This window comes from Seriola dumerili, unplaced genomic scaffold (assembly GCF_002260705.1).
Source record: "Seriola dumerili isolate Sdu_G_001 unplaced genomic scaffold, Sdu_1.0 BDQW01000088.1, whole genome shotgun sequence".
Lineage (NCBI taxonomy): Eukaryota > Metazoa > Chordata > Actinopteri > Carangiformes > Carangidae > Seriola > Seriola dumerili.
The window spans coordinates 14,451,372-14,464,776 of record NW_019174343.1 but is presented as its reverse complement, the minus strand read 5'-3'; the positions used below and the strand labels follow the sequence as shown (position 1 = coordinate 14,464,776).

General features: G+C 39.6%; 1 protein-coding gene across 3 annotated transcripts in view; it reads left to right on the top strand.

Annotated features, from left to right (window-relative positions):
• The window catches only part of LOC111221639 (sodium channel protein type 8 subunit alpha-like), a 41,917-nt gene extending 31,369 nt beyond the window's left edge, over window positions 1-10,548 (top strand). For 2 of the 3 annotated variants that reach the window (XM_022745098.1, XM_022745099.1), the window contains exons 21-27: window positions 4,771-4,893; window positions 7,135-7,419; window positions 7,517-7,570; window positions 7,658-7,795; window positions 8,273-8,377; window positions 8,491-8,761; window positions 9,383-10,548. In XM_022745098.1, the coding sequence (XP_022600819.1) occupies window positions 4,771-4,893; window positions 7,135-7,419; window positions 7,517-7,570; window positions 7,658-7,795; window positions 8,273-8,377; window positions 8,491-8,761; window positions 9,383-10,548 (2,142 nt within the window). The remainder of the gene's footprint in view (window positions 1-4,770; window positions 4,894-7,134; window positions 7,420-7,516; window positions 7,571-7,657; window positions 7,796-8,272; window positions 8,378-8,490; window positions 8,762-9,382) is intronic. The other variant, XM_022745100.1, reaches the window with a different exon arrangement.
• The last annotated feature ends 2,857 nt before the right edge of the window (window positions 10,549-13,405 follow it).

Below are 13,405 nucleotides of genomic sequence, written 5' to 3'. Positions count from 1 at the left end.
TGCATGTCATCCCCTCTTTCTCTACCCTAACTTTCCTGTCTCTCTCCCACCGTCCCTATCGTAAAAAAAAAGCTAAACATGGCCAAAAGATAACAAAAAGAGAAAGAAAATAATTTCAAAAAGCCACATCAAGAAATACAGTTCATCTTTTGCTGTGAAAAAAACATAATAAAGTAAAAAGATCCAATTTTTCAGTGTATTTTCTCAACACATGCACAAGCAAGTCAAAGGTTGACAAAGGAAAACGCATACAAATATTGTCCACTTCTAGATGTGCCCCATGTTAGAGATGATCAATAAATTCTGCTTTATTCAGTTTACCCTGTAAAACTGCTTTGACTGTCAAAAAGTCTGACTGACTCACACAGATTTCCACTTGACACTCAGGTTTCAGCTTGTCACACTGAACTTTCTCCAAGTGATGACACCATTCTTTACAAATAGGTAAAGGTTCCATAATAAATACAGAGCTCGAATAATAACCTTCAAACCACAAAAATTATCATTAAATTTTAATAGTCCTTATCGTATTAGTCTAGCTGTCCAGAGCAGGTGGTCTGTACTGTTTTCAGTAACTTTGGACTAAATATAATGCTAATTTATCTTATGTAACAAAATATTAATGGGTCACAGCATGAGACACATTTGATTTATTTCCTAGAGTTGGTATGGAGTCAGTATGGTATAGAACCACCAGTAAAAGTGAACATATAATGTGATATTACCGGTGAAGAGCTATGTCTTCCTCACAGCGCTCTGTGTCAGTGTCATAGGAAACGTTTACCAGGGTACCACTTGACATTTTGGGCCTTGAGACAACAGCACAACAGCAGCCCTGACACAGTAAATATCTATAATCCCTGGTATACTGTATTTGAGAGCTTTTGCCTAGCTCTGGACTGCTGAGTCATTCATTGTATTCTTGCCTGACGATTACTATTACTCACATATGGTTTGTCCTTTTCTGCCATTTGTGCGTGATGAGTTTCACACTCACACACAGTCTCACTCAGATTAAAGTTCTAATAAATGACGTTTGACTTTGAAGGGCTGGAAATTCATGGTGTGCTAACCAGCCATGTTCATTAAATACAGTTTATTATTTTGCAGATGTAGCTTCTGTACTGAGTTGTGTCATGTGTGAAACTAAACTGTGGCAGACACAGCAGCAAGCACTGAACTGCTTTTGAATTGATATCATGATTGATCCTTGCACAAGTAGCTGATCGTGGGAGGTGTTAGGTGTTCTGTCCGGCTGTCACCTAAATGTGAGGTGTTTCCTATTGAAACAGGAAGTTGAGATGGGACATAAAACAGCATAACATCACTGTTAACCTAAGACAAGGGGATGTTAGCTAAGACGGGAAGGACAGTTCTATTTCGTAGCCACATGGCAGAGTTTCATCTCACGCCTACTAGTGCAAGATGGAGTCGCCATGAAATATTCACCACTTTCCAAAAAGTGACCCTTTTCCAGGAACTTCAAGTCCTCATTTTATCTTGTGTTAATATATTATGATATTGACATGCACTGAAGAGGAATAGGGTATAGTCCACTATTTAGTGTTTCTCCCATTTTATAGTGTTGTCTGAGTTCCAAAGTGAAAATGATCGCACTATATAGTGGACTCAAATTATGTTAAGTGATGGTCACTAATCAAATCACATCTGTCCATCATGCAAATGTCCAAAACTTTAGTTTGAAATTAAATGAATGGTGAACAATTTAGACAAAGCTTCTGACTTATTTCTTAGAATTTTTACTTTTTTCTCTGAATATTTAAAAATGAATCCGAGAACATTCTCTTGTTGTCCTAACATCTACCATCTTCTTCACATACATGTATCTGATGATGTGTTTTATGTCATGTATTGCTTGGTAAGTCATCCTTTGTCCCTTAACCACCAATTTTCCACTGTCCTTGACTGTGATGTGCCAATCTGTCCATGATTCAATATTAACATTCTTACCATGTGACAATGTCACATGATATCACATGATAAGGATGCACTAATGTATGTTGTGTTCCTGCGGGTTTTTTAAAACTTGTCTTTGGGTTTGTACCAATACCCACACCTGTGGTATTTGGGAGCAGTCATGTGTCCACTTATGTGATGAATTTCCAGTAAATGCCACAGTGCCCAAGAGTTCATTAAGAATATAAACATGTGGAAGTTTATTAGAGCTCACTGGGACATGCTTGGTTAATGAAGACATCCTGTGGCCCATTCGAATACATGGCACAATTGAGCTCAGATGCAAATGAACAAATATGTCAGATCAACTTAATATTTATTATTTAATACTTATTTTTACAAGGTCAGTTGTGCATTATTATTATTTTATCAGTCTCATTAATAAGAATAGATCACCAGATAAATTGGTACATCTGTGGAGCCATAACTGTGCAGTATTTGAACAGGAATCATAATTGGCTATTGATGCTGAATCCAGCATGTTACAAACTTCTGCTTCTTCATGTCTGTTGATTATTGCCAATCCTAAAACACTCTTACAGGCACATTTCCACTAACAGCTGGGCTGGTGCTGCTCAGTAGACTGTGATTTTTCAAACGTGGCACACACTGAAGTGCCTCAGACTGCAAGTGTGGGTATTGAGGCAGGCCCATAATCTCCTTTTTGTCCATGACCTCTGCTGCCTGTGACTGTATGAATTGTGAAGCTGCTTCGTGCCATGTCTTTTTGTGCTTACCGAGTCAGCTAATTTGGTATCAAACAGTGGAATGCATCCTCATGTACGGCTAAAAGCATCAAGCCTCACATGTTTTTAACAATGGTTAAAATGTTGATTACACAATATGAAAATACCCCACTGAGAAACAAATGTAAGATTTTCTAGAGCCTCACCAGTAGTGAGGCTGAAAATGCAAAGTCCCGAGAGGGCACTGTGGATTAAGGAATTGGATGGGCAAAGAGACTGACCAAGTGACAATGCTATCCTTAGACATTGCTACCAGCAGGGCAGAAAATGTATATGCAAGTGTGTGTATTTGTCACTGTGAAATTTACCGTGTCAGTGTATATATGAATATACGAGGCTTGGGCAGATCATACAGATGACAAATATAATGCAACAGTTCAGTAACCCTGCAATCAGTGCTAATGTGAATCTTATAATGTGTAGTTGTTGAAACTCCTTTTATATACTCCCTTTGTTGTGTTGAAATGCATTATATTGTATGGTGCTTCTGATTATTTTTCTATCCACTGTACATTATACAACAAATGTGAGTACACCCCTGTGGAATATCACCAAAATGTTAATCATCTTACAATAACTCAATACAAAAATAATTATTCTTAAGCTGAAGTTTAGTGTATTAGATCTTCAGTCAAAAACAAACAGGTTAGATAGACTTCATTGAAAATATGGGCTCTTAAGTCTACCCTCAATGCAACAAAGTGCACTACACCTGTGATTTCCAATTAAGGCTAACTGCATGAGCAAGGTTAGAAAATGACCTGTGAACACCACAGCTTCAGTTTTGGCCTGGGTTGTGTCAACTGCAATATACAAGAGCCATACCACCAATAACAGAGGGTGCAGTGCAGTGTGCTGATATGGGGATTCATGAGTGCAAAAGGTGTAGGGGAGATGACATTTATAGGCGGCATTATGAATGTAAGTTTGTTGTGGAATCCCACCATTGAAGGGTGTACTGACTCTTGCTTCGACCGTTTTATAGTTAAGTCGAACATTTTTGTTTTTTAAATTAATTGGCCAAAAACAAATAAAGCTAAAATGGACAAAGTGAACATTTAATTGATATTGAGCAGGGGTGTTCTCAGTTTCATTGTATAATTTATAGATCTGACTTATGATAAGAGGAGAGAAGAGTCATATTCTCCAGGTTATGTGTATTATGTGTCCAGTGCTTGTCAACCGCTCCTTTCTTATTCTCCAGTAGAAAACCTCTGATAAATCTCAGTATATTCTAAAGTGGCCCATGTGTTGTGAAGATAATTTACTCTGACTTTTCCATGCAGACCTCTACCCTAATATTGACCTGTCCTCTCTCTCACAGCAGGTGCCTATAACTGTGTCTCTCTTTAAGTTAAGAGAGACATTGTGCAGCTGTCGAGAGGGACTGAGGGGTCGGTGTTTAAGGGTCCAGGGTAAGGTTTGTGTGCTGTGTTGGGACTCCTACTTTCACAGGTTATCCTCTCTCTTCTAACCCTGAAAGTTGTCCTCAACCTTCTGCGTTTTCTCTCCCCTCTTTAAGTAAGATGCTCTCTGGTGTGGAAGCTGTACTGTTTTGTACTGTGTACTGTGTGTATATTATTGTGTCACATTGATTTAGTGTTTGTGAATACATCTCTCCTCTAATTTTTTCCCTTTGTTTGACTCTTTATCTTCTCTCCCTCTCACTGTGTCAACCACAAGTTTCTTTCCAGGTGTGCTCACTGTGCTGTTAAGCTGGTTATCACGCTAGACTGGCTTGCCAAACTAAACCAAACACAAACATAAGCAAACAAACACATAAAAAAAAGAAAAAAGAAAACTTGGGTCATGTACACTTTATTGACCTTTGCATATTGTAACAACCCGTTTAACCTCATGTTATATAGATACATATATTTACATATATAGAAACTATATATGTACTTATATATATCTGTATATAACCATTCAGCCATCCTTACAGTATATATAGGGTCCATCTTTCTCTCTATATCCCCTCTAACTATGTGGGTCCTCTCTTCCTTTGCCTCTGTCTTTCCCTCTCCTTCTGTCCCTATCTGTGTAGGTGTCTATAGTCAGCCTTATAGCAAATGCGTTGGGCTTCTCCGATCTAGGCCCGATTAAATCACTCAGGACACTGAGGGCCTTGAGACCCCTCAGGGCCCTGTCACGTTTTGAAGGGATGAGGGTAAGACCTAAGATACCAGGCAGCTGGTCCTTTCTGCATGCCGATTAAATAAAAGCATCAACGCATGCTAGAGATGGCAACATAGAAATCTTTTAAAAATGTCTCTTAAGAGGAAATTTTTCAGGTAACCCCTTTTATCAAAGAAAAGCTTTTTTTTTTTTTGCATGGATGCAGATCATCTCAGATGGTCATTAATACATCTGATTTGATTGATTACATTTCATTTCATATATTATAAAGTTAGTGCTATGTTAAGGCAATTTGCAATGAGCTATCCATTAAAAATAGCAACAAAACAACATAAAAGTCTATCCATATCCTTATGAAAGACTAGACCATAACAGGGATTTTGACCTGAATGATGCAACACATAATAATAACCCAGCTCTGAAGTATTCAGTACCACCTGAGAGAACAACAAGAGGTTGGTATGAACCATCACACAAAACCTGCTCAAACTGAACCACAGGATGGGGTTAATTTATAAAGGAAGTTATGCAATTTGAGCAAGAAAATCAACACCTGTGAAAGAGTTTCTGAGCCTCAGAGCTGCCTTGTCTTCACATTATAGGCAAATAAATTGATTGGTGCACAAGGTCAATTAAACGGTGCGTACATATTTATTGTCCAGTGTGTGCACGCAATTGAATTGAAGCCGTCCATAACTGTGTGTGCAGTTTCCTCGTCAGTAGTTCTGATACGTTGTGACCCTGGAGGGCTCTGTGCTGAGTTTTGCCAGAGAAAGCTGTATTTTCTCTCTACGATGATGATGGGGTTCTTATGATCATTACTTTAATGTGTGATGGGTTGGATCAGCCTCTGGTTGTTACTGGGCAAAAAAAAAAAAATCTTGTCAGTGTCTAGGTTCGGCATCTTCTGCAACTGTCGCTCTGCCACAAGTGTCCTGTTATCTGATATTATCACAGTTTGGCTTTGGCATTGTCACACTGGAAGATCAACAAACTTCTGGTTGCATACCCCCCCTCCCCCAGCCATCCTTGCTCACCGTTCCTCAGTGAATTTCCTCACCATGATTTTCATGATCACCATTTTGCAGTAGTTATATGGATGCATTGTCTCTATATTAAATGTTAGATAGTTAGTGTAAAAGAGAGTTTTAACATTTGATGTTTGCCTATATAGTTTTGGTTTATTTGGCTTTCTGTTATCATCGCACCTCTTTGTTTGTAAATGCACATTCATATGGCATCCTCCTGAAGCTAATAGCTTTATCTCCTCCAACATGCCCACACTGCTTCAGTGTAGTATAGTTGTATTGTCACACTCGTACGCTCATTCATATTTGTAACGCTGTACAGTATAATCCTGTATCAGTAATACTACAGTCATTGTTTGGATTTACTCTGCAATATGTGCTTTCTATACATTTAGAAAAATTCACTTGTCTTCAAGATCATAAGTAGTCATATTATCATGGCTGATCTAACTAAGCATAAATACACAAAGCGGGATTATCATATAGTATATATATGATATACGATTCATACATCCATGCAATCTTAGGTACAATATCTGGATCTCTAGGTGAAGAATAATTGCATTTAATAGGGGTGTAACAATATATGGACACACGATACAAAACTGTGACAATATGGATGTGGAGCTGAAAATGTTTTGCAGTGTAATCAATTATAACTGAATGCCAGAGGGTGCAATTAAATGTCATTCATGCTGTCAGAGCAGTGACAAGCTAATAGCCTTAAATATGTCCTTGTCCTACATCCGCACTCCTAAGTGAAGATGTTTAAATTGCAGGATATTGTGGTGGTGGAAAAGTGGAAAATGTTACTCCAACTAAGTTCAATCATTTGCTCAGACGTCTCCTGACCACATTGTTAACTAGATATTTTTTATTTTATGTAGACTTTGCACCAAAACTGATAAAAAAAACCAAAACAACTATGTTATAAAAAAAAAGAAAATGAATCACAGTTATATCACAATTTCAGTCCACTCCAGCTTTGTTAAAAATATCATGAGTATATCATAAGCGTCGTGCCAAACTGTGAGCTGACAGTATTGTTACACCCCCAAGTATTTTATTGCTATGGGCTTCATTTTGTGCCAAGAAATCAAATAACACAACCAGAGATTTTAATGGAGGAAAAGAATGTGCATTTCTGTGTATGTGTGTGTTTTATGTGTGAACATCTTCATGCAGCACACATGGTGAGTGATTACAAAGTTACAGTGGCTCTGTTTCCTTGCTCTTCTCTTCAGGTTGTGGTGAACGCCTTGGTGGGTGCAATTCCCTCCATCATGAATGTGCTGCTGGTGTGTCTCATCTTCTGGCTCATCTTCAGCATCATGGGGGTCAACCTGTTTGCTGGAAAGTATTACTACTGTTACAACAGTACGGCCGAGGAGAACTTCCTCCCCGATAAGGTCAACAACAAAACGGAGTGTTTTGCACTCATTAATGCAAACTACACTGAAGTCAGATGGAAAAACGTCAAGATCAATTTTGACAATGTGGGTGCTGGGTACCTGGCGCTCCTGCAAGTGGTGAGAAACCCTTTGCTGTCACTTCTAATTTGTTTGTCTCTTCCGGTGTCAAGTGTTTAACCAGTGTTCTCACACACTCTGCCTGCCCATTTAACAGGCAACATTCAAAGGCTGGATGGACATTATGTACGCAGCAATAGATTCTAGAAAGGTAAGGGTTTCGCAGTTTTCACGTCTTGACTTCCAGATCAATGAGCAGTAGACTTTTGTACATATTTTCACTTTTAACACTTCACAGGTGGAGGACCAGCCTGTGTACGAGGACAACTTGTACATGTACATCTACTTTGTCATATTCATCATCTTCGGCTCCTTCTTCACCCTAAATCTCTTCATTGGTGTCATCATTGATAACTTCAATCAACAAAAGAAAAAGATAAGATTTATTTTTCTTTACTTCTTTACTTTACTTTCACCTTCTCAGAACACGCTGCCTTATAATTGAACATTTTGGAAAATTTGCTTATTCGCTTTCTAGTATTTTTATTAGATGAAAGGATCAATACCATTCTCACCTCTGTCCATATAATATGAAGCTATAGCCACCGGCCTATTACCGTAGCATACTGTTTGCAAGGAAGGAAGGAAGTGTTGTTGAATTATAGAGGATTTCGTAACTTTTAAACAAAGCCAGGCTTGCCGTTTCCCCACAGTGCATGTGCGCGATAGCTTCATTTTTACCGTACAAGACATGAGAGAGCAAGACAGCGAGTGCGTGTATTTCGCTAGAAAGAGATATTGTTTGTACAAACAAAGTCAAATGAGCCCTTATTCTAAACTATATTTGGATTGGGAATGGAATGAAAGATCAAAATCCTTGCAGATTGTAACCAAATTGTTTTTGTCCCTTTACTTTGGAGGTCAGGATATCTTCATGACGGAAGAGCAGAAAAAATACTACAATGCCATGAAGAAACTAGGGTCAAAGAAACCACAAAAACCAATACCCAGGCCTCAGGTAAACATTGTTTTACACCCTTCAAACTCACCACCAAGCAGCTTTGTAATTGCAAATGTCTAAAAATGAAACAACTAAACATCTCTCACTCCGTTCCTTCCCTTTCTCCTCAGAACAACATCCAAGGCATGGTGTTTGACTTTGTGACGCAGCAGGTGTTCGACATTTCCATCATGATCCTCATCTGCCTCAACATGGTCACCATGATGGTGGAGACAGATGATCAGTCAGAGGATACGGAGGTTGTGCTTTACTGGGTCAATTTCATCTTCATTGTGATCTTCACTGGCGAGTTTTTACTGAAGCTCTTTGCACTGCGTCACTACTACTTCACCAACGGCTGGAACATCTTCGATGTGGTTGTGGTCATCCTTTCAATTGTGGGCAAGTATTCAAAAGAGTTATTTATGCCTTGGGGAAAGAGGTGTGGAGAAGCTTGACTGGAAATAGCTCAGATTCTGCCCATTTGAACGTGGGGAATGAAGCCATGAAATTTATTTTGGTTTTGACATATCTGTCTCTGAATTTCCACTGCTGCCCCTGTACCATGGAGATGAATGTGATTTCCACCGTGTTGCTCACAGCACTGAACAGTCACATTTATATGACTCAACATCGGTGGCTGGACCAGTCAAAAATGTATTGAAATATATCTTTACACCAAAAAAGTCAACTTATCAACTTTGTGCTAAGACCAGACAATAGAAAATAGAGCCAGAGCTTGTTAAAGTTATATAGAAGTGTAACATACATGAATTTTATACTATGTTATCACTGATTGGAGGTAAAGGAGAAATTTAAAAGCTTTTCTTTTTTCCCCCCAACAGATTAGAGCTGTCTTTTATCACTCTGAATAATCTACAGAATAGGACTGAACAGTTTTCATTGCACCTACTGTGGACAGTAAAGTAAAGCAGTCATTGGGCAGTGTTTCAATGATAATAATATCCCCTATAGCCTAACCAAACATATGTCGTATCTCTTTTTGCTCTCTTTTAATTTCAGGAATGTTTCTGGCTGACCTGATTGAGAAGTACTTTGTGTCACCGACACTCTTCAGGGTGATTCGTCTGGCTCGTATTGGCAGAATCCTGCGTCTCATCAAGGGCGCCAAAGGAATCAGAACTCTGCTGTTTGCCCTCATGATGTCTCTTCCTGCCTTGTTCAACATCGGCTTGCTACTTTTCCTGGTTATGTTCATTTTCTCCATCTTTGGCATGTCCAACTTTGGTTATGTGAAACATGGGGCTGGAATTGATGACATGTACAACTTTGAGACCTTCGGCAACAGCATGATCATCCTGTTTATGATCACCACGTCAGCTGGCTGGGACGGCCTGCTCCTGCCCATCCTGAACTATCCTCCAGACTGTGACCCCCTGTTGGAGAATGCTGGCACCCCCGCTACAGGAGACTGTGGCAACCCCTCTGTGGGCATCTTCTTCTTTGTTATGTACATCATCATTTCTTTCCTAATTGTGGTCAACATGTACATCGCCATCATCCTGGAGAACTTCAGTGTGGCCACAGAGGAGAGCGCCGACCCACTCAGTGAGGATGACTTTGAGACCTTTTATGAGATTTGGGAGAAGTTTGACCCTGATGCCTCCCAGTTCATCACTTATGCCAAGCTTTCTGACTTTGCTGATGCACTTGAACACCCACTCCGAGTTCCCAAGCCCAACACCATTGAACTGATCGCCATGGACATGCCTATGGTGAGTGGCGACCGCATCCACTGCCTGGACATCCTGTTTGCCTTCACCAAGCGTGTGCTGGGTGACAGTGGCGAGCTGGACATGTTGAGGCAACAAATGGAGGAGCGTTTTGTGGCGGCCAATCCCTCCAAGGTCTCTTACGAGCCAATCACCACCACTCTGAGGCGCAAGCAGGAGGATGTGTCAGCCAGAATCATTCAGAGGGCCTACCGCTCCTACCTGGCTAGGCGGGGCTTTGTCTGTAAGCGCAAACCAGCCAATAACAAAGTGGAGAATGGCGGGAACAATCAGGAACAAGAAAAAAAGGAGAGCACTCCCTCAACTGCCTCCCTGCCCTCTTATGACAGTGTAACCAAACCTGACAAGGAGAAACAGGATGACAACAATGAGGGCAAGGGAGGGAGGAAAGAGAAAGGAAGAAACCAAAAAGACATCAGGGAATCTAAATGTTAGAGCGTTGGATTAATAATCACAGTAATAACAATAAAAATTATAATAATGTAACTTCAAGCAAAGCGAGAGGAAACTCACCCACACAGATGTACAGATTATTTCATTTGCAAGTCAGAAAAAAATAATATTCAGTAATTTTGTTTACAGACTTCATTCTTATATTGATGCAGAGGGAAGCCGCTTGGTCTGTTACAGCTTGAAGACTCTTGAACTTCAGTCAAACCAAACATAATCAGCATACTGTGTGACATTGTTGTATCTAGACTACTGATCTTAACAAAAGGGAATGAAAAAAAACAGACACGGAAATGTCTGTTGCTCACTTGCCACTGGTCCACAGATAAGACGAGAAACTCTACACCAAGAGGTGGAATGAAAAAACACTACAGGAATCCGGCGCCTGGATGCAAGTGATGGATTCCTATGGAAGACAGTGTTGTGATGGAAACGCAAGGATGCTGCTTGATGCTGAAGGATTGTCCTCTTAGTTCTGTGTCATTTAGTGCTGAAATGTGTAGAGGAGAAAATGACACACTCACTCTAAAGAACAAACAGAAGGATGACTGGTGAGTGAAAGACACAAATGACAGAGAGCGTTGGAAGTACTTTTTTGTTTTATTAAAAGCTAGAAATTGTTAATTTGAGCAGCAAAAATGCAAACAGATAAAAAAAAAAAAAAAAAAGAACAATATTCAACATTTTGCCCATGTCACTTAACTCTTCTACTCATTTTATCTTTGTTATACCCACATCAAAAATGCTTTTTTTTACATGGGCTTTCACACGAATTGGTTAAGGGTCTGTTTATTATGGGGTCAACTCGGGCCAAGGGCTTACATTTACTCAGAAAGATTTCCAAACAAATACATAAATAATTGTGCTTGTTCAATGCATAGAAATGACTTGCATGATGGCATGTTTTGATCAGAAATCTTGCATGAATTATCATAGTCCACAAGACACTAATACTCAGACCACACCAGTGGCTCGACTGTAAGATCGAGACATTGTCAAAATTGGAAAGTTGAGAGTTCAGAGTAATTTGTTTAACAAAGATAAGTGATATGGGGGTTGATAATCTAAAATGGATCCGAATTTTATCTCATTACTCGACACATTTCAAATGACTATGTTTAAATTGTTGCCTCTATAGACGGAAGAATGGAGTATGTTGGTAAATAATACCACCATAGAGGATCAGTGGGTGAAATCCAAACAATTATTTGCTGCTCTGGAGATTTTGAGTGTGTAAGATGTAGAAATGGATGTCTGTGTGTATCATGGGACTGAAATGTTTGTTAATTTGGACTGACACGTTTTCAAGGGCGCAACTCTTTGAAACTGAAAAGCTTATATCTATAATTTGTATGCACCTATGTAATGTTCCATACCATCTGCCTTTAGTTTTGTGTGAGCGGGCATTTCGGGAGTCCTACTGTCGGTTGTGAGTGGTTTTTGGGGATTTCACAGGTATGGCAAACTCCTTTCTGTTTCTGATGTTTCTCGATGTGTGGTTAGACCTTTCTGAAGGGGCTGAGAAGAGTTTTGATTATTGTTCCGTTTACATCATTTGATGCCATGTATTTACATGTGTGTGAGTTTATTTTGTTTTGTTTTGTTTTGTTTTGTTTTTTTTTTGTTTTTTTCCCCCTGATGTAATTTTCATGTTTCGGTGGGTGGTGGGTCTTATTTTACACAGTTTTATAAGTCACATCTGAGATGATGTCGAGGGAAATGGTCTTGTGCTGGAACATATTTGTCGGTCGTCAGCTGTATCCCATTTTAACAAGAAGCAGAGAATGATGAATGGGTGATGAGAACATTGTGTGTGGAGAAGCCAAAGAGATCTGCCTTGTTATCCCTTGTTGCCCTTTGTCCATGGAGTGGGATTGGGTGAAGTATGCCCTGCCCATTCTGTTTTTTTCGCTGTCATTATTAGACAGAGAGACCCTAGAAATGTATGCAATGCTTGAAAAATTCATCCCTTTTTCTCAGGAGATATTATAGATGTACTATTATGAGCTCTGCAACAAAATGCAAGTGAATGTGATGGGAGTATTTATGAAATCATGTTTGACTCTTTTGTGTTTTTTGCCATGTTGATGGACAATGATCTCGGCTGGTTCGCCTTGTTCTGGCAGCCGCCCGGTCAGGGGCCAGTTTAGCGCTTCCTGCTTATGACGCTTAGAATTATAGGGCTAGAAGCATCTCAGTGAAACAGCAACATTTCGCTCGCTTGTAACGGCAGCGTTTATATTGATAGCGGATTTGCATTTGTGGTTAAGTCATTATGGACTGTAGTCTGGTCTCAATTAATGTCAGTAAACAAAATAATAATAATGTTCACCCCGATAGAAATCACAGACACAGGAAACACTGTGAGGAGATGTCATGAAAGTGAATTGGGATATGTTGGTTGAGCAGCACACTTTTCACTTCTTTCTGAGGCAGAAGTGTCATGCTCAGTGGATAGGCCCCACATTTCAGTATTTAACAACAAGTGCTCTGAGCATCTCATTTGCCATTTTTCTTCATATTGCTCTTCTGCATAACAAATACCAAATAACCAACAGAGCACTGGATGCATTCTTATGGTACTGTGAGCCTAAGCACCACACCAGAGCTTTTGCACTTCCTGTTGTGCAGTGATGTCACTACCTGTTTATGAATAACTCCCTCATCCGTTCTCGAGTTCTACGGTCCAGTTGCTGCATGAGATCTCCAAAATCAGTGTGGGTGTTAACTTGAACCAAATAAAACTCTGAATGATACGCATAAAAGCTACTGCCGTCCATTTTCTCCAAGATCACCACGGATATACAGATAGGAATCACAGAAAGAAGCCTAAAAAAAAAAT